This window comes from Galdieria sulphuraria, assembly GCF_000341285.1.
Source record: "Galdieria sulphuraria unplaced genomic scaffold scaf_18, whole genome shotgun sequence".
NCBI classification, from domain to species: domain Eukaryota; phylum Rhodophyta; class Bangiophyceae; order Galdieriales; family Galdieriaceae; genus Galdieria; species Galdieria sulphuraria.
In genome coordinates, this window is record NW_005178457.1 from 55,493 (window position 1) to 74,686 (window position 19,194).

The 19,194-nt window shown below is 37.0% G+C and overlaps 10 protein-coding genes across 11 annotated transcripts; 4 read left to right on the forward strand and 6 right to left on the reverse strand.

The window, feature by feature from the left end:
- Positions 1-3: 3 nt before the first annotated feature.
- Gasu_24900 (tubulin family protein) lies at positions 4-3,028 on the reverse strand. Its single transcript, XM_005706571.1, has 6 exons — positions 2,431-3,028; positions 2,315-2,375; positions 1,221-2,251; positions 725-1,168; positions 121-664; positions 4-73 (listed from the first exon to the last, which is right to left on the reverse strand). The coding sequence occupies exons 1-6, from the start codon at positions 2,974-2,976 to the stop codon at positions 33-35; spliced, it is 2,667 nt and encodes an 888-aa protein (XP_005706628.1). The 5' UTR covers positions 2,977-3,028; the 3' UTR covers positions 4-32.
- A 25-nt stretch (positions 3,029-3,053) lies between these two features.
- Gasu_24910 (uncharacterized protein) lies at positions 3,054-5,048 on the reverse strand. Its single transcript, XM_005706572.1, has 4 exons — positions 4,610-5,048; positions 4,175-4,542; positions 3,935-4,103; positions 3,054-3,882 (listed from the first exon to the last, which is right to left on the reverse strand). Exons 1-4 carry the CDS (start codon positions 5,025-5,027, stop codon positions 3,185-3,187), a joined length of 1,653 nt encoding a protein of 550 aa, XP_005706629.1. The 5' UTR covers positions 5,028-5,048; the 3' UTR covers positions 3,054-3,184.
- Positions 5,049-5,058: 10 nt separating this feature from the next.
- Gasu_24920 (nucleotide excision repair complex subunit XPC-like protein) lies at positions 5,059-7,649 on the forward strand. 2 transcript variants are annotated; one of them, XM_005706574.1, is made up of 9 exons: positions 5,059-5,888; positions 5,940-6,399; positions 6,469-6,606; positions 6,652-6,709; positions 6,765-6,922; positions 6,977-7,121; positions 7,177-7,302; positions 7,358-7,575; positions 7,622-7,649. In XM_005706574.1, the coding sequence occupies exons 1-9, from the start codon at positions 5,078-5,080 to the stop codon at positions 7,623-7,625; spliced, it is 2,118 nt and encodes a 705-aa protein (XP_005706631.1). In that variant the 5' UTR covers positions 5,059-5,077; the 3' UTR covers positions 7,626-7,649. The 2 variants fall into 2 exon arrangements, with proteins under 2 accessions (XP_005706631.1, XP_005706630.1); XM_005706573.1 differs by lacking the exon at positions 7,622-7,649 and having other exon boundaries at positions 7,177-7,489.
- Positions 7,650-7,657: 8 nt separating this feature from the next.
- On the reverse strand, positions 7,658-8,458 carry Gasu_24930 (cytochrome c oxidase subunit Vb). Its single transcript, XM_005706575.1, has 2 exons — positions 7,972-8,458; positions 7,658-7,896 (listed from the first exon to the last, which is right to left on the reverse strand). Exons 1-2 carry the CDS (start codon positions 8,450-8,452, stop codon positions 7,754-7,756), a joined length of 624 nt encoding a protein of 207 aa, XP_005706632.1. The 5' UTR covers positions 8,453-8,458; the 3' UTR covers positions 7,658-7,753.
- A 5-nt stretch (positions 8,459-8,463) lies between these two features.
- Positions 8,464-9,858, reverse strand: Gasu_24940 (acid phosphatase). Its single transcript, XM_005706576.1, has one exon. It carries the CDS (start codon positions 9,825-9,827, stop codon positions 8,583-8,585), a length of 1,245 nt encoding a protein of 414 aa, XP_005706633.1. The 5' UTR covers positions 9,828-9,858; the 3' UTR covers positions 8,464-8,582.
- Positions 9,859-10,098: 240 nt separating this feature from the next.
- On the forward strand, positions 10,099-12,075 carry Gasu_24950 (serine palmitoyltransferase). Its single transcript, XM_005706577.1, has one exon. It carries the CDS (start codon positions 10,240-10,242, stop codon positions 12,034-12,036), a length of 1,797 nt encoding a protein of 598 aa, XP_005706634.1. The 5' UTR covers positions 10,099-10,239; the 3' UTR covers positions 12,037-12,075.
- An 18-nt stretch (positions 12,076-12,093) lies between these two features.
- Positions 12,094-13,738, reverse strand: Gasu_24960 (transducin family protein / WD-40 repeat family protein). The gene is made up of 4 exons (XM_005706578.1): positions 12,918-13,738; positions 12,669-12,860; positions 12,338-12,620; positions 12,094-12,290 (listed from the first exon to the last, which is right to left on the reverse strand). Exons 1-4 carry the CDS (start codon positions 13,729-13,731, stop codon positions 12,143-12,145), a joined length of 1,437 nt encoding a protein of 478 aa, XP_005706635.1. The 5' UTR covers positions 13,732-13,738; the 3' UTR covers positions 12,094-12,142.
- Positions 13,739-13,758: 20 nt separating this feature from the next.
- Gasu_24970 (serine-type peptidase) lies at positions 13,759-16,779 on the forward strand. The gene has a single exon (XM_005706579.1). It carries the CDS (start codon positions 13,858-13,860, stop codon positions 16,747-16,749), a length of 2,892 nt encoding a protein of 963 aa, XP_005706636.1. The 5' UTR covers positions 13,759-13,857; the 3' UTR covers positions 16,750-16,779.
- Positions 16,780-16,788: 9 nt separating this feature from the next.
- Positions 16,789-17,649, forward strand: Gasu_24980 (uncharacterized protein). Its single transcript, XM_005706580.1, has 2 exons — positions 16,789-17,478; positions 17,541-17,649. Exons 1-2 carry the CDS (start codon positions 16,791-16,793, stop codon positions 17,612-17,614), a joined length of 762 nt encoding a protein of 253 aa, XP_005706637.1. The 5' UTR covers positions 16,789-16,790; the 3' UTR covers positions 17,615-17,649.
- A 3-nt stretch (positions 17,650-17,652) lies between these two features.
- On the reverse strand, positions 17,653-19,188 carry Gasu_24990 (uncharacterized protein). Its single transcript, XM_005706581.1, has 2 exons — positions 19,010-19,188; positions 17,653-18,954 (listed from the first exon to the last, which is right to left on the reverse strand). Exons 1-2 carry the CDS (start codon positions 19,142-19,144, stop codon positions 17,710-17,712), a joined length of 1,380 nt encoding a protein of 459 aa, XP_005706638.1. The 5' UTR covers positions 19,145-19,188; the 3' UTR covers positions 17,653-17,709.
- Between the last annotated feature and the right edge of the window lie 6 nt (positions 19,189-19,194).

The window sequence follows — 19,194 nt, forward strand, 5'->3', positions numbered from 1 at the left end:
CAGCATCAACCAATGAAAAAGCACTCAATGATTCAGTCAACACTTGTAAATGCGAAATAAAGTAATTGCCAATCTTGAGAATCGTCTCTTCAGCCTCTCTCATCGATAGTGATGGATTACTTATGTTGTCTTGAATACAACTGCAAAACATGACGCAAGCATTCAAGAGTTTGGATTGAGTTCTCAACAATTTTGGGTTGGTTAACATACATTGTTTTAAAATGGTATCTAAAAAGTCGTTGTGTTTGCGATTGGCAACTTCCAACTTGTCACATCCTGTTTTCAGCGCTAGTTCCATTGCCTTCCAATTGGGTTCAATCACTTCCATAAAGTCATAGTATAAGACACTGTCTAGAAAATGAATCATTCGATGAAACAGTATATAACTATTGGAAATCCATTTGTCTCGGAAACAAGAACGTTGAGTCTTTAAAAGTATCCAAACATCTTCCAATTTACGATGCACCATTTTGCATGCAAATAAATGACGGAATACAAGTTGATATTTGGTAAGCATCCTCTTCGATATCACAATGGAAAGTGGAAATGGAATGTGACAATCCAAACAAAATGCCTCATAACCAAATATGTCCTTGTCATGTATTTCATCTTTGCCAGGTGTCGTATGGTCAGTCGTATCATTCAAATGAATAATTCTTAACAACTATCAACCATTAAGACCAATCCATAGATTTTCATGAGCTAAAATTATTCGTTTGCTTACCTGAGAAGTTAAAGATTGAGGCATGAGACGACAAAACAAAGCATCCTTTTGGGTTTCCATTTCCGAAAAGTTGCAACAGCTCCGAATGGAAAGTTCTAATAGTGCATTGAGACTTTCCGTAGAAATAGTAGCGATAGGCTTATTTAACTCTTCACGAGCAAAATCTAAAAAGAAACCAAGAAAGTCTGCTTGACTCAGAAGCAAATAGTGCTTTAGAAATCCTAAAAATGATAACAATTGAAAGCGTTGGCATAGCACATCAAATAGTTCTTTTGAAGAATACATAAAACAGTTTTCAATTGACGAGAATATCTTGTCCAAAATATCTTCTTGAGGCATTTCTTCGCTTTCTATGAATGGATGATAAGATAAAGAAGAATGTTCAATATAGGACTTGGAAAGGAGAGCTTTCATGACACATTTGTATTTACCAGACGTTAATATCTAATATGTAAGTGAAATAACTATTATTGTATGAAAATCAATTTCAACTTACTTTGGTAGCAATTCCTCTAAAAAGGGATGGTACTTGAGATTTTCTTAATATAAAACGAAGTTCCCAAAAAGAGTCATCTACAACTTCACCTGGTTCCCATCCTTTGTATTTTTCTTGTTCAGTAATAAAAAATTCTTCAAATGGATCATAAATAACTCCAGAGTTCAACCAAAGAGAAAGGAAATCGATCATAGGCTGAAAGGCCACTCTCATAATATTAGTAGCTACTTCATAGGCGTCTGGATCACCTTGAAGTTGCAAAGTAATGGAATGCAATGTTCCTAATGCTAGGCTGCCTCTAATATCTGGATGGTTCAATGCATCCACAATACGTCTCAAAACAGCCATCGTTCGAAAACAAGGTTGTAAGGAAAGCCATAATGTTTGCAATGATAATTCTCCACGACGAAGTAAACTTTCAATAGAGACAATTCTTCGATAGTATTCATGAATCAAAGATTTTAAAACTCCACAAGTAGCTTGTTTAACCAACCCTGACTCATAAGTAACGTCATCGATGAATGACTGGATTCTACTCAAATCATCTGCAAGAGGTAATATACGACAGCCCAAATTGATGGCTGGATTGCAAGTCATCGCATGTTGTTGTTCCAAAGAGCGAATACTTTCCAAATAACTAGTCATTTTCCCAGATATTCCTAACAGTGCATACAACAAATCTTCTGAAATGAGAAATTCCATGGCAGCTGTTGGAAGACCCATATGGAATAGAGGAGGACTCGATTCTTTTTCATTATGACATACGTTGTCTTGACTATAAGACCTGGAATCTCGAAATGTGTCTTTAAACCAAGTAGGAAGGGTTGGATAATGCCTTTTGCCACCTTTCTTGCGTCGAATATCTTTTTTGGTTTTCTCCGTCCAAGTTGTTGGCTTTGTCAAGGTAGGCTCACTGGATATTGGAGTTGTGGGTGGGATGGACAGTTCTTCTTCAGTTTGATGGACTGGAGTATTTTTCCATTCCTTGGAATGATGAGATTTCCTATAAGTTCGCAATTGAGGAGTCTTTTCTACAATAAACATGTACACATATAAATGGCAAGAATATCAAGTTCCAAAGGTTTTTTTCTTACCTAGTTGTTCCAATAGCTCAGGTAATTGGTTCATTGGATTTGAGTCATCAGGCAATTCATCCTTGTGGAGAAACCTTGAGCCCTTCATGCAAGTATACATACGATCATTTTCTTACCTCATGAATAACATTTTCTTCGCGTATTGAAGGGAGATAATTGTTTTCATTCATGGATGAACGAGAAGAATGCTTGGAATGTGAATTCAATGGACTAGATGCTCCTCCAGTATTAGTAGAAACAACTTTTTCAATGAGACTTTGTGAGCGACTATGGTGTTTAACCTTGAAAGATTGATACGATGACTTGCTATCATCGTTAATTTGATTAACATCTTGTTGTTGTTTAGGCCTATATCGAGATTCTTGTTTATCTTCGATGTCTTCCGTTGAGATAGGGGGAACAGGAGAGACCTTTTCAAAACTCAGCCTACGAGAACTTGGTCGTGGCAATCCTGCGGAAGAAACATCAACAGATACAGTTCTTGAGTGACGAGAATATTTTTCATCAAGTGGAGAAGGTGTATTCTTCAAAGGAGAATAGACTTGTTCCTGTGATGCTCGTACTTTTGACAAAATTTGATGTAGTCGTTCACGGTATTTTCCTGGAGACAAGTCGGCTTTTCCAGGAGAAGAAATGTTTTTCAATGTATTGCTTTCCGACATGTATCATACACACACTTGTTGTTGGTTAGAAAAGGCGCACAACAATTCCCACAACAACAAGTAGTAGTAGTAGTGACGCCTCATAATTCATTTTTAATTGTGCCGTGTCTTTCAAATGGGCAAAGAAGAAGAGGGGAAATAAGATTAGCCCGCCAAGTTATGAAATTCCCCCTTTTCTGGTTTCCTATCTTTACTTTTCTCTATTCCTCTATCCATCGTATGTCAACAAAGTAAATGGATGACTATGTTTTGGGAAGAAAAAGTTCTTCCTCTCTTTTCCTTGTAATGGTTTGATAGGAACTTGTAACCTTTCACACAATGCCCTTTGCATGTATTCCAAGGCATCCTTTCCAGAAACTAAACTCACACAAATAATTTCAGCAATCCAATCGGGCATTCCATCTTCTGGTCCTCGAACCATATCACCTTTCTTCTTAAAATATCTCAATACTTTGGTACGAGGATCATCACTCAACACTTGTAACCAGTCATCACTTTCAATGATACCTGAATACGGTGCATTGACAGCTGCTTCAGCTAAATAAGCAAGTGGCTTTCTGGGCATCAAAGGTCGAATAGGAATTCCTAACGATGCCATCATATGTTCTTCTACCAAGTCTACACCCCAAGCAACCAAATTTGCATCTCTTACACACATGCCACCCATTCTGGCATTGACTTCAATCAAACGAGGACCTCGAGAAGTATATTTCACTTCGACATGAAAAGCTCCCAATACAAAACCCAATGCAAGCGTACACTGTTGTGCAAAAACCATCAACTCTTTTTGTTTCTCTAAAGGATACAAAGAAGGAATGTTGGTACCTGTTTCTTGAAACCAAGGTTCACAACAGGCCCAATTATCTGAAATAGCACAATACACAACTTGGCCACTAAATAACAACACTAACAATCCATTGCATATAGAAATACTTTTACAAGTAAATTACATACATACCATCGACATCAAATTCATCTCCGTCATAATATTCTTCCAAAATCATTTCAGTGCCTTGAGCCCAGATGGAGTCCTTTTTGGGATCCATCAAAGGCACCAATTGATTAAACTCTTCTTCCAATTGTTGATAATCATTCACTCTATAAACACCCATACTTGCTGCACCATACTAGAATATCAAATATAAGAAAATTCCTCTTCTTACAATTGAGGTATATATATATATATATATATACTTACCACTGGTTTCAAAATGGCTGGAAATCCCACCACCTCACTTGCCAAAGGCAAATCTTCTTTGTCTCGAATCAAATAGAAAGCAGGTACAGCAAGTCCCTTTTCTTTCAAACAACTACGCGTCTTTTGTTTATTTCGAGCACTTTCACAAGCAAATACTGGATTGGCCATCAACTTTAATTCGTAAGCAATGCGTGCTGCCAAAGGAACCGCATCTTCATAATAAGTAGTAACACCATCCAATGAATAATCCAATTGACGAACAAGTCGCATGGCTCTATCAAATACTGTCGAATAATCAGTGAAATCCAATTCCAAATAGTCTCTAATGAGACCTTGATCCAACAAGTTGCGTGCCCAGCTGTCTGGTCCTATTGATATGTTATTCGATAAAACAAAAGACAACGGTATAGTCTATCTCAAATATAGACAACTTACCATCCATTATGGTAACTTGTACTCCCAATTCCTTTAATCTTTCATAAATAAATCGTTTCCCTGAATAGCCAGCTTGTACAATCAATACATTGGCACCTCTCAATAATTTTCTACGTAATCTCTGGGTCTCTTCAGAAGCAGTACACAAATGACTGGGTCTTATTTGAGGAAGATTGGTAAAGACAGGACTTGAAACAGTAAACTCTTCCGATGGCCACTCAATAGTACCCACACTGTCTGATTCCTTGGTTGGTGAAAAAGCTGGAGGTAAAAAGTTAGCACGCAGAGAGTGATTTCTTGTGTCTTCATCCAAACTTCCATGAATATCTTCATCCAAAAGGGGAATTCTTTCTACTTGTGCACTTGGTTTTCTTCGAGGGTTTAAAGAAAAGTCTATTCCAACAGGATCGATCTCCATTAACGGAAAATAATAAAGGGAAGCAAATGAACTGATATGATTTCTCTCCAATGACCCAAAAGTCCAACAGAAAGCATTCGAACAAAGCCAATAACCAGAATACTAATGATAATTGTAAAGATTCTATACTACAAGTGGAACAGACATATGAAGAATATGAAGACATAGAATGGTCGGAAGCTTCTGTTCCTGTTGACAATGCTCAGGAAGAAACCACTGCACAGGAGAGTAGAACGAGTTCGACCACGCTTATAGAATGTTCTAAAGAACAGTCAGCCACAAGTTCCAAAGTAAAAAGCCCATATAGCAAAGAAGATAGATTACAGGCACTACGAATGCACAAGACCCATCTACTGATACTGCTTAGTTCTTTGATGAAACTGAACGAATTGGCTAGTGATCCTTTGGTGATAGGAAGTTGTCTCTCAGTGATTCCGAGAGACTGTCTTTTGAGTGAAGAAGAAACTCAAGCAACTGTGGAGGATTGGAAAGAAAAGTGTCGTCGTCTTGTTCTATTTTGTTGTCATTTTGTTGGACAACAAAAAAGAATACTCAACTGCAAGGATTATGGCAACTATATGTTTTGGCAACCTTTTCATATTCAGCAGTGGTTAGAGTCACCAAGACCTGTGGCTTCCCTATTTGTTGTTTTTGTATGCGCGATATTTCGTGGTTTAGGAATGCGATGTCGTTTGGTTCAGAGTTTGATACCGTTTCAAAGACAGCCTTGGTGGACAAGAGATGAAGTTTTTAGAGATGCGAGAAAGAGGAATTCAACTGTTCAGCATTCCAATACCAACAACTTGTCTTGTTGTGATGATTCCTTTTGGTGGTTATTTGCACCGTGGATGATGGAGTTGGGTAAGTCCATGAATAGATAAGAACAATCATTCTAAAGCATTCTCTTTGTAGCTTTGCCTGGTAGTTTGTATTGCAAGGAAATGTCTTGTCATTCTTTAGAGTCACTTCCTTGTATATATTGGTTGGAAGTATATTCTCCCCTATTACAACGTTGGGTACATATCGATCCTTTTCATTTATTGATAGATGAACCAAGTTGGGTAGAGTCCAGTTATAAGAAATGGAAATGGCATCCCTTTAGACAGCGAATGATATATCCAATATATATTACTGCGATAGAAAATGTACGAGATGATGTGACCATCATAAGGGATGTAACTCTTCGATATATTTCTCTTTCCATCATAAGAAATCAACGACTGAAAGATGAATTTTGGGAGAAGACTATGGAAGCTTTCAGTCATACTCAATATCAACGAAACATTATTCAATCAGATGTATGTATCATACATGAAGAACGAGAATGGGAATATTGGAATAACATGGAACCCATTCCTAACCAAATACAAAAGTATGTATGAAATATTGTATATAAAGATATGAGTCATCATATATATATATATATATATATATAAAATAGGTTAAAAGGTCATCCTCAATATGTTTTAGAAATGCACCTAAAGAAATATGAAGCTATTTATCCCAAAGATAGAATATTGGGTTATTGTGGAGAATATCCAGTATATCCTCGTTCAAATGTTCATATTTTACATACGAGGTAAGTAAATAAAATAGATATTTCAGACATACTTGAATAGAACAGAGATGGTTGGATACGTGAGATGAGACAAGTGTTGAAGGATCAAGTTGCTTGGAAAAGAGTTACGTATATTTGTGCTTGTGATGAAAGAAGACTGACATTGTATATATCAATAGGTCAAGACAAAAAGAAATGCAAATCATGAAGAAGGAACCGAATTATTTGGAATATGGCAAACTGAGCCTTTTACTCCTCCATCTGTAGAGAATGGAAAAGTGCCTAAGAATAAAAGAGGACAGGTAGACTTGTGGAGTAAAAGTCATTTACCACAAGGGTAGGATAAGAAGAGAATCTATTTTATGGATATTGTTTTAAGATGGAGTTTAAGTTGCATACATGTGAGATATTCCAATGCTGCCATGATAGCCAAACGCCTTTCTTTAGATTATGCACCAGCTATGATTGGTTTTGATATTCATCAAGGTCGTTCTGTTCCTATATTGGATGGGATTGTGATTGCAAAAGAATATCAAGCAAGTCTATGTTATCTACTTGCCAAGAAATGTCCATTAAGTTTATGATATTTAGGAAGTTATAGAGGATGCTTGTAGACAAGATTGCCAACACAAGGAAGATGAACAAATGAAACGAAGATATGAACGAGCACTTCAGTTATGGAAGGCTTGTATTCGTCATGTCCAAAGTCAACTTCGAGTAAGTCATTTGGAAATAGAAGGAAATGTAACCATATTGCTTTGAATATATTTAGGTCAAACAAAAATATGGAGGTTTGTTACAAGACGACCTTTCCTATGAAAAGGGATCGAAGAAGAGAGCTCGCATATCATTAGGAGATAGACAATCATCATCTCATACAGATGTAGCAATACCAACCTCAACTGAACATATTCATGAGTTTTCAGAAGAACAACTTTGTCAAGAAAATGATGATAATAATAATAATAATAATATGGGGCATCGTTTANGGTACAAGCAATGTTCGACTTGTGGTTTGCGAATTACTTTTGAGAAGATAGACCAATCCTATGTTTTTGTTCCTAAAAGTGAATAAAACAGAAATTATTTTATTATCACTTTAGAAAAGAAACCTGAATGATTTCTTGAGTTGAAACGAGGTCGATTTTCCATACAACAACGGATACATCTATTCATGATGATGATGTGAGGCTTCTTCACCTCCAGCTACTTTCTTGAGACGAAATACTTGACCACATAATGGACAAACTTTGTCATGATTCTCCTTCACAGTCATATAATAAACTTCATGATCATTGGGTGCTTCTCTTCCTATAACACAAATACATTTCAGTATATATATATATATATTCTAAAAGAATCTTTTGCCACCCCACGATGACGTACCAGTGCAACCAATTATGCGTGAATCATAACGACTAGGAATCAAAAGAGGCTTTTCTTTGGTACCAAAAGGAGCAATCATTACTCTACTGTTCACATACTTTTCAGGATTGCGATACAAATCGGGATCTTCCAATTCTGCTCTTTCACTTCCCGTGGCTTGATCAAATGAGGATGGCATTCTATCCGGTGTTCCTGTTTTGAGTTGAAAGCCAAAACTATCCTGTAAAGTGGCCGGAGAAGTATTCTCTTTAGAAGTTTCTTGAGCTGTGCCTTTTACTTCCTTATTGGACTTCTCCTCCGAAGGTACTGCAGAGAATAGTCTGTTGTTACTAGTCGACAAATAATGATAAGACTGTGAAACAGGGTATACAAGCGAGGACATGGAATTAGGAAAGGATCGGAGAGATTCAACACCACTAACCACACTACGGTTCCCACATTTCCCCAAAAGTTGTTTCAAAAGAAACAATCCTGAAGCCATAGTTCAAGTAAGCAAACAAAAATACGAGGCAAACCCACTCAAGCCGTCTTTAATCCAAAGTGGACGAGTTGCAAGGAAAATGCAAATGGATGGAAAAAGTATTTTGGAATAAGGGACCGACTCGAGATATTTATAGGAAAGACTTGTTAAATGATGAGGAGAAAAACTCGGATAATACAGAAACCTGTATATTATCACTTGCGAAACCTAAATAGTCCAAACCCCAAGAGGCCTCGATTGTCTTTAACAAATTGTAGTGGTTACTTGTACGATGAGAAACAACGTGATAAGGATAGTTTCGGGAAATAACTATCAAAGGTATATGTCCTCCTCCGTACAAGCCTTGAATAAAAAAGCTATGGCCATCAAATGTAAAGTTGGAGCCATATATATAGTCGGTGTTGGGACCTCCTCGGATGAATTCGTCAAGTGGTTCGTTAAAGTTGCTTTCATCAAAAGTTACAAATATAACTGAGTTTCCAATCCAACTGGGTGACTGAATAATCTTCGTTACCCATTCACGTACAAAATCGTCTCCCGTTTTCCACAAGTAACGTATTTTTTGACAGTCTTCCAAAGTCACATTTGCATCTAAGCAATCGAGTAACTTATTTGGTTCATTAGGATACAAATGTACAGATGGACAAAGGTCAGAACCTCCATGCATATCATGACAAGCATCAGGAGTTATAAAGGCAAAATGAGGAGTTGTACAATTTTCCAAATCATTTTCAAGTTGGTGTAAAGGAACAACGTTTGCGAGTCTGTCAGACTGCGAGAAGATTTGAGGATAGAATAGAAAAGGACAATGATCTTGGAACCATAAGAAACTGCTATTTGGAGGATAAATAGAAGTTTCTTTATATCCTGCATAAGGAATAGATTGAGCGTAATTTCGCCAAGTTTGACCATTTTGTTCCAATTGGTCAGCAATACAAGTATGGTTGAACACTTGTTCTGTGGAATCGTTATGACTCCACCAGTTACTTCCCGAAGTCAATGCAATATAATTGGGTAGACTTGTGTGTGTAACTCCATAATATTCTGCAGCAAACCCAAAGTTTTCTATTAACAAGTTGATAAATGGCATATATTCATTACCAATAATGACTTTGTTGCCCATATTTTCCAACATGATAATAAAGACATGATGAAATGGCTGCAAGTTTTCTTTGCTCTTTATGTGAGACAAATCCTCAACTGGACATGTCTGTCTTGCTGGAACAAATAACCTTCGCAGAGGATATTCTTGAGTTGACTCGTACAACAATTGATTGTATTCAGGTTTGGTTTGAGTCTTATAAATAATGTATGTGACTGAAGGTATAATCAAAACGAGAAAAGTGAGCACTCCACCCACACCATAGGTTGACATAATAATGATAGATGCGATTCTAGAGATGAGAATCTTCTCCCATTTCCTTCATATGAAAAAACCAATAACAGTAAGTGTTGTAAGATTCATAATTAATTTGAATAACAAAAAGATAAAATAACCATATTTGCTTCTCTTGTCATGTCACCTTCAAAAGGAAACACAACTCCATATTCTTTCCTATCTCCACTTTTGCGCACCCTCAAGTATCTTTCGTCTAGAAGAGAGTCCCGAACTCCCCGAAAAATTGTTCTGATGAGATTGGCTTAATTGTGTTGGTCGACGTCACTTCTTTTGAGCTGACCGTTAAATATTTGCTTTCCCAATTGAGTAATTGCATTTTTGTGTAAGGGAGGAGGAAGAAGAAGTGTTTGTGGAACGCTTTTCGAAATTCACTATTAAAGTTATCAGGATGAAGAACAATAGCAAAAGTTTATATGATCGAATTCCTTATATTGTAGCGTTGACCACATACTTTAGTTATGCTATGGTCATTTGTTTTGGGTACCTCAAGGACTTTATTGGGAAACTATTTCGTAGGAAAAAGTTCAGGGTACCTCAAGGTTATGCTCGTCTTTTAAGTGATTTTGAAGACTTTTATACTCGTCGTTTGTACAGTCGAATTCGAGACTGCTGGAGTAGACCTGTATGTTCTGCGCCTGGAGCGTACATAGATGTCATGTTGAGGGACGTCATCAATTATGGTGAAGACTTGCGTATCAACGGCAAAACAAAGAGATGCCTCAACTTGGGGAGTTATAACTATTTGGGTTATGCGGATGTTCCTGGGGGTGTGGATGACCAAGTTTTGAAAGCTCTTGACTTTTATGGTGTAAGTAGTTGTGGGACGCCTAATGATACAGGTTACACTGATGTCCATGCTCGTCTGGAGTCTTTGGTAGCAGAGTTTTTGAATCGACCAGCAGCTCTAGTTATGGGAATGGGGTTTGCTACCAACTCCCAGATAATTCCTTCTCTAGTTGGTCCAGGTTGTTTGATTCTTTCGGATGAGTTGAACCATGCCAGTATTGTAGTAGGAGCCAGGGCTTCTGGAGCCAAAATTAAAGTATTCCGACATAATAATCCTGTAGACTTGGAAAAGCAATTGAGATTGGCTATTGCTGAAGGACAACCGAGAACTCATCGTCCATGGAAGAAGATTCTTATTATTGTAGAAGGCATTTATTCCATGGAAGGTGAAATATGTCCATTAACTGAAATAATTGAATTGAAGAAGAAATACAAAGCATATTTATTTTTGGATGAAGCCCATAGTATTGGAGCTTTGGGTCACAGTGGACGTGGAGTTCCTGAATATTGGAACATTCCTCATAGTGAAGTTGATATTCTGATGGGTACTTTTACAAAGTCATTTGGAGCGGTTGGTGGATATATTGCTGGTAGTCGTGAGTTGATTGAACATTTGAGAAACAGTGCTCCTGGTTGTTTGTATTCCAGTTCTATGTCTGCAGTTTGTGCACAACATATTTTATTTGCTTTAGAACAGATCATGGGAAAGGATAAGACAGATATTGGTCAACAAAAGATTGTTCGTTTACGAGAGAATGCTATTATGTTTAGACGTCGACTAATTGAGTTGGGAATTCAGGTATATGGAGACCCTGGTTCACCTGTCATTCCTATCATGCTTTATCCTCCAGCCAAGATTGCAGCATTTTCAAGAGAATGTTTAGCAAGAGGACTAGCTGTAGTGGTGGTTGGTTTTCCGGCAACTCCACTATTATTATCGAGAGCACGTATTTGTTTATCGGCAGCACATACCTCTGAAGACTTGGAATTTGCCTTGCATGTGATTGAAGAAGTTGCAGAGTTGATTCAAATCAAATATAACGATAAGAAAATGATTGAAATACAATTAGAAGAAGAAGAAGAGGCTATTAAAGCATCTGAAGAAAGAGCAGTACAAAATAAGATAACCCATTCTTTGATAAGGAATCATGAAACCATTATCCATGGAAAGAAACTATTGAGTAGTAATCATTTTGGCCATGACAATGAAACTCAAGATTTCAACGGGATTATGCATTCTGGTAGAGATACTCAAAGAGAGGAACGAAAAACTGCATCCTTTTTTCAACGAAAATGGAATGGAATGGATATTCAATGGTTGCCTTCCATGTCTTCTTCTTCTGTAGATAATAATTCACACTATCGAAGAATGGACTCAAGTGCTACAGTTGAAACTTAAAAAGTGGATAATGGGGAAATTAAAAATTTGTATTCTATTTTACTAAAAAGTATAGATAGAAAATGATGAGAGTATATATATATATATATATATATATATATGCGCGCTAAGGTAAACTGTACAACACAACTCTTCCATGATCATTGCCTAAAGCAAAATATGGTTCCGTCATACTCATACATTGTATATGATTCAAATGTTGCCATTGTGGAGGCCAGTTTCGATATACTGTTTGAGTGGAAATATTTGCCAAACTAGATATTCCATGAGAGAAACTTTTTCACAAGTTGTATAAGCTTACCGAACTTTGTTCTTTCCTATATTAGATGCAAAAGCTAACAATTGATTATCTGGATGAAAACATACATCTTGAATGGAAGTGGTTAGGTTAGAAAACTCTTTGATGAGAGAAAAAGAACTATTCAAAGCACTATAAAGATGTACTAAACCATCGCCATTACCAACAGCAAAGTAATTACCCAAAGGACTAAAACGAATACAATGAAGTGATGAGGCTCCTTCATCTATCCATTTGGATACACAACGATGAGTTCTCAAGTCAAAATGATGAATCATTCCATTATCTTGTCCAATTGAGTCATCTAACAACATCCAGAATAATATCTATTTACCTCCACATGATAATATATCCACATCATTGGGTGAAAATGCAACATCGTGTAATCCTGGACTGGCATAAAGACAACTCAACTCTTCTTTGGTATTTGCATCTAATAATAAAATTTTGCCATTGTCTCCTAAAAATGCCAATCGGTCTCCATTCCAAGATACTTGAAACTTCTCAAAAGTACGTTCATAATGATCTACATTCACATATACTCTCTTGATATTTATATTCATCACATTCCATTATGACTCACCTTGAAAGGGAAGTAATTGATGGGATTGTCCAGAAACCATATCAAACTCATAAAGAAATCGACGTCTACCAGCAGACAATATGCGACTGGCATCGAGTATAAAATGTGCACATCTTATAGGAAGATTGGCATAATAAATACTTTCCACTTTGGGATTGACCATTCCATCGACTGAAAATAGTCGCAATATTTTATCTAAACCTCCAACTAGAAGCAGTCTCCCACCTGGATGAAACTCAGTAGCAAAAATAGTAGAGCAACAAGGGTCCTCTTGATTGGCGTCTGATACGCGCTGTAAGGATATCCGGTCAGGCTTTCTTCTCTGACTATTGCGTGAATCGTTGTCTACGGTTAATGTACCATCAATTGCTCTTAAATGGTTATATTTCGCGTTCCAAATGTTTTCTTCTTCTTGGTTATTATTATCGAAGGAGGAATGGTTCTCCCTATTCTCTACCGAAGGACACCAATCAAGTGCGAAACGATTCTTTTCCACAAACAGCCGTCTCAACTTTTGTTCATATTGTCTTGTGGATACAACATCTTCTCCAATATTACTTCTCAACTTGCGCAGTCTCTTATCTCTAGCAAGATGGACAATGTTCTCTTGTTCTTCATCGTCGTGCCACACGGAAGGAGCCGCGTCTCTTTCTTCCCACTTCCAACCTGCCTCAGGAAAGTATGCTTCACTTGGTTCTTTACCAAATACAATTTCTTCTAATAGTTGTTCATCGTCTTGAGTTGGTCGTCGGTCTTCAAAGAATAAGGCATTGATATTGTCTTGTTCAGTAATCTTGAGTCCTTGTTGTTCCATTGCACTTTTTAATATCGAGCCCCGTTTTCTTTTGTGAAATAAGATAATCGAAAATAGTTTAGGATTGAAATAGACTCAACTATTTTCCTATTGAGATTATTGACTGTTGAGTGTGTAAAGTGAACAATGTTTGTAAAACTTGTTCCAAACCAAGCTTGGATACATACTCAAGTTTGTAGTAGTTGTTGTCGGTTATGGAAGAGACCAAGGCAATGGGTTCGATTCTTTGGATATTCGTATCGGGTCCATTTTCTATACAAGTTGCGCAGATGTAGTATCGATGGTAATATTCCAAGGAAAAATATGCTTTCTACCTCCGCTGCAAGTAATCAGAGCGAAAGACTTTGGAATCAACAAGGAACCATTCCTTACCAGATTCCACCCAAAGAAATGGTACAGTTAGTGGATATGCAGTTGGATCATACCGTTTCCTTTCCTCCAGGATATCCTAAAGAATATATGTTGGTTATCGACTCGCCTTCTTTACCGAGTATAGAAGAACTTTCCAGACCTGAATTACGTTTAGCTGGATATCGCATTCATCCTTCTACTTTCACACCTTCAAGAATGAGTTTTGTATCCAATATCCAAATATGGCAGTTATCGAATAGTCAACCCAAATGCATTATGGATATTTCTCAAAGTTTGAAAGCATTTCTCCTCCATTCCAAGAACAAGGAAGCTTGCCACTCAACTTATTCATTAGAAGAAGAAAAGGAATATTCTTTAAAGCTTTGTGATATTCATTGGGCTCCGGATGGAAGAAAGTTTACTTTTTGTGTTTTCAAACCCCAATTTGGTTTGCAATTGTGGTTATGTGATATTGAAGAGCGTCAAGTATATCCGTTATTGTTGGAAAGAAATCAAAAACTGCATGCGATATGTGAAAGTCCAGTGAAATGGTTTCATGATTCTCAACGTTTGTTAATCCATTTGGTATCCAACAAGACAAGTTTAAAGAATAGTCCATCTATTCCACAAGGCCCATTTATACAACATCATGAGGAACAGCGTGAAGCTCCTGCTAGAACATTTCAAGATGTACTCAAGAATAGTTATGATGAAGCTTGTTTAGAGTACTATTGTACAAGTGAGTTGGCTATTTATGATATTTTGGATAAGAGTTGCAAGTCGTTGCCATTGGAACCCAGTTGCTTTACAGGAACAAGTATTTCACCCGATGATAAATATATTCTGATTGAAGAGATGACTAGGCCTTATTCTTATTTGTTTCCTGCTTCTCGATTTCCTAGAAAGATTGAAATATTTCATATTCAGGATGCTTCTACTACAATAGTTGCTGAATTGGGATTACAAGAACATATTCCTATCGATATGGATGCAGTTCCTGATTGTCCTCGAAATTTTCAATGGAGAGCTAATGTGGATGCTACTCTTTGTTGGGTTCAAGCATTGGATCAAGGCAATCCTAAGAACCAAGTAGAATATAGAGATGCATTATATTGCATATCTGCTCCATTCAACGATCATCCCATTTTGTTATTCAAGTTGAAATGGAGATTGGAAGATATCGATTGGAGTGATAATGAATATACTTTGGTATGGGAAGAATGGTATCAAAGTCGTTCAAGACGAGTCTATTCTTGTCACATTCCTTTGAATATTGAAAGGAAGACTTGTACAACTTTGTTATCTCATCATACGATAGTTGAAAGACATTCTTTTTGTATCAACCAACCATCTATGGTTAGTGACTTGGAATGTTTATGGGACATTCCTAATTGGAAAGATCGTTATCACCTTCCAGGATATCCCATGTCTAGAATGAAAACTTTTGGAAAGTGGACATTGAGAACTATTGACTTTTTGAAGAACGATAAAAGTCCATTTGTTTATTTGATAGGCCCTGGAGCTTCTGATAAAGGAGATAGACCTTATTTGGATATATTGGATACTCAAACAAAAAGAAGATGGAGATTATGGCAAAGTTCACCACCTTATTATGAAAGATGCATAGGAGTATATTCTGAAGATGATCAACAACAAATTACACAATTGCTCATCTCTCGAGAGTCTCCAAAACAATTGCCTAATGTTTATGTTGTTGACTTGCCAAGTTTTTATGAAATACAGCAAAAGCAGACATATGAGGAGAATGGTCATCTCGTGGATACTTGGAATAATATCGTATCCAACAAGCCATCTCATGATTCTTGTATCAAGCCTTTGACCTTTTTTGAACATCCTTTTCCAGGGTTTTTGGAAATTCAAAGAGAATTGGTAGAATATGATCGTCAAGATGGAGTGAAATTACATGCTAATTTATATCTTCCTCCTCATTACGATCCAAAGAAAAGTGGACCTTTGCCAACTTTTATATGGGCCTATCCACAAGAATATCTTTCATCAGATACTGCAAGTCAGTTGAGAGATTCACCATTTCGTTTTGTTCATTTAGCTAGGTCACCTTTGTATTGGTTGACTCAAGGCTATGCTATTTTGGATGGTCCCGAAATGCCTATTATAGCAAAAGAAGGAGATGGACATCCCAACGATCATTTCATTTCACAACTGGTTTCAAGTGCACAAGCTGCAGTAGATTTCTTGGTCGAACGAGGTGTGAGTGACCGACATAGAATTGCGATAGGTGGGCATTCTTATGGTGCATTTATGACAGCCAATTTGTTAGCACATGCACCTAAATTATTTTGTTGTGGAATTGCTCGTTCAGGTGCTTACAATCGTACGTTGACTCCCTTTGGATTTCAAATGGAAGATAGGAATTTATGGCAAATTCCATCCAACTACATAGAAATGTCTCCCTTTATGTATGCAGATAGAATAAGTTCTCCTCTACTATTGATTCATGGAGAATTGGATAACAACGACGGCACCCATTTGTTACAAAGCGAACGTATGTTTTCAGCTTTAAAAGGATTAGGAAAAGTCGTTCGATTTCTGAAATTGCCATTAGAAGCACATCATTATCGTTCAAGAGAATCCGTATTGCATGTACTTTATGAGATGCATCAATGGTTGGAAACTTTTTGTAGATGAACAACTAGCAAAGTAATATGAACAATAAAAGCAAGGTACCTATGGTTCCTCGTGGACGCTTTGCACCTACAATACCTAGTGAAAGGAGAAGGAGAAAACAACTTCAAGTTGATTCACAAGATAAAACGACAGATAGCCCACCTGTGGAACAAACAAGAAACGAGTCAACCAAGAAGACCCTTGAAGGAAGCACTTTAAAAACAGAAAACAAAGCTTTAGAACAACCAATTAAAAAGGAACCTCTCATACAAACAACAAACAACGAGACAAAAGTTAAACAGAATAGTAACACTTGTCTTCAGTTGGACTCTTCAGACGAGGAACAAGAGAATACTCGAGATGACAATTATAATACTACAGTTGGTTATAATGTTACTTATGGGTCATCCTCTCTTTTGCCTGTAGTCTTGCCTATATCCAATCAGCCGACGGATGAATTCGGACAAGTTGATAATACAGAACATCAGAAGGGTAACTTGGCAAAGAAGTCCATTGCTAGTAAACTTTGTCATGAAAAAAAATGGTTCTTTGTGCAATTGCCACCTACATTACCTATATCGGACTCTATAGAAATGCAACAGAAAGACTTGCATAATGAAAAGGAAGAAACTGTGGATGAAAGTGCAAGTACTGAAGCTAAACTACGGGAATTGAAGTATATGATGTCTCAAAATGAAGTAGAAAGTCAGTTACATCCCGACATTAGACATATGAAAAGTTGCAAATTGGGTAGTTTGAGGATTTTTCGTTCTGGAAAAGTTGAATTGGTTATCAATGGAATGACTTGTGAGGTTTTACAAGGAGCAGAAACAAGTTTCTCGGAGAAAGCGATGCAAGTGGATTGGGAAAAGAGTTTATTAGGTGAACTGGGAGATGTTAGTCATCGATGGATTTGTGTTCCGAATGTTGACAATCATCTTCATTGGAATGGAGATAAAGTTTGTAATGTTCAGTCGAGTTTTATGAAGGAAGAGGAGAAAATGTTGTGGAAGACTGAATAGTACTTTGAATGATTTGTCTCATTTCTCTTTGCCACTCAATGAGACTATCGGTATTCAAAGCTATCAACTTATTCCACACTTGAGTACTTTTCCACCAGCGTCTTTGTTCTTCGGTTGCGGCAAAGAATCGAATAATGTCGAAACGAGTATTGCCATCGGGATAACCAATTTGGAATTGCAAGTCAAGGAAAATAGTTTCATTGATGGATAACCGAATTGTATTGGAAGTTGGAATGGTCCATATCTGAGAAAGTGGTGTGACTTTTGAATGTTTTAGGTTTCTTTCTTCTTCTTCTTCTTTCTCGTAGGCTTTCTTCATTTCTTCCAATTCATGATGAAATGCATAGAGACGATGAATGATTTCTCGAACTATATAAGGAATGTGGTTTGTTTTTGGCCATTTTTGTTTCCAATCTTGTATGGAAATATGTTCTGGAACGAGTTGTACTTGAACAATGGAGGAAGCATTCCATTCGATAGTAAGTCGATGTTCTTCCGAAAGCAGAATCGAATCTTCTTCCGACGAAATGATTATGTCCACAGTATTATCATCTCTGGCTTGTACAGTAACTCCACTCATTGCCTGTATAAATTGAATGAGATTGTCATACCAAGTCATGATATGTTTCATTTTGGAACGAGTATCATCTTCGTGAATATTCTCATTTGCATCTTGTTCTAAAACACTTACATGACTTCTCATTTGTTGAACTGCAGATTCTAAGGGTTCTAATTCCCATATCAGTTCATTTCGTCTATCTTCCAATTGTTGTTTGCTTGAAGCCAGTTGAGAAAGTTGCAGTTCTCGTTGATGAAGTAAAGCTTTGGCATTTGTCTCGTCCAAATATTTTATTTGCCGAAAATATCCATCTTCTTCTTTAAAGTAATCTTTTGTAGTAGAGGTTTGTTCTTGCCACTTTTGCAACTGTTCCAGTTTATATTGGCAGCTTTGCAAATATTGTTGATGGAGCTTTCTCTTTTGTACCCAATCATTTGCTAAGTTCTCTATTTGTTGAAATAGAGATTGCGTATACTGTTTGCTGCGTTTCACTTGGTTCTTGGATTGTGCCGTTGTAATCTCCAAGTCAGCTATTTTTTGGTCGGTTGGAATGATATCCTGATCGGTTGAAACTTGAATGTTTTCTAGGAAACGCCGTTTGGTTTCCAACTCTAAAAAACTAAACTTGAGTTTGTGCATCATATCCTAAGGAGAGTTGATATTATTTATCCATATAAGAAGGCATATAGATTCTTCATACTTGTGTTATCTTCCATTGGGTGTGAATATTGTTATCTTGATATTCTTCATCCACTTTTTTCTGATGTTGTTCTAAGAAACTCGTATATGATGCAAGTTTATTGACTTGTTGTTGCCATTCGTTGAGTTGTGCCATGTCTCGATGATAATAATAAAACCACAAGAGGAATCAATCACTTGTGCTTT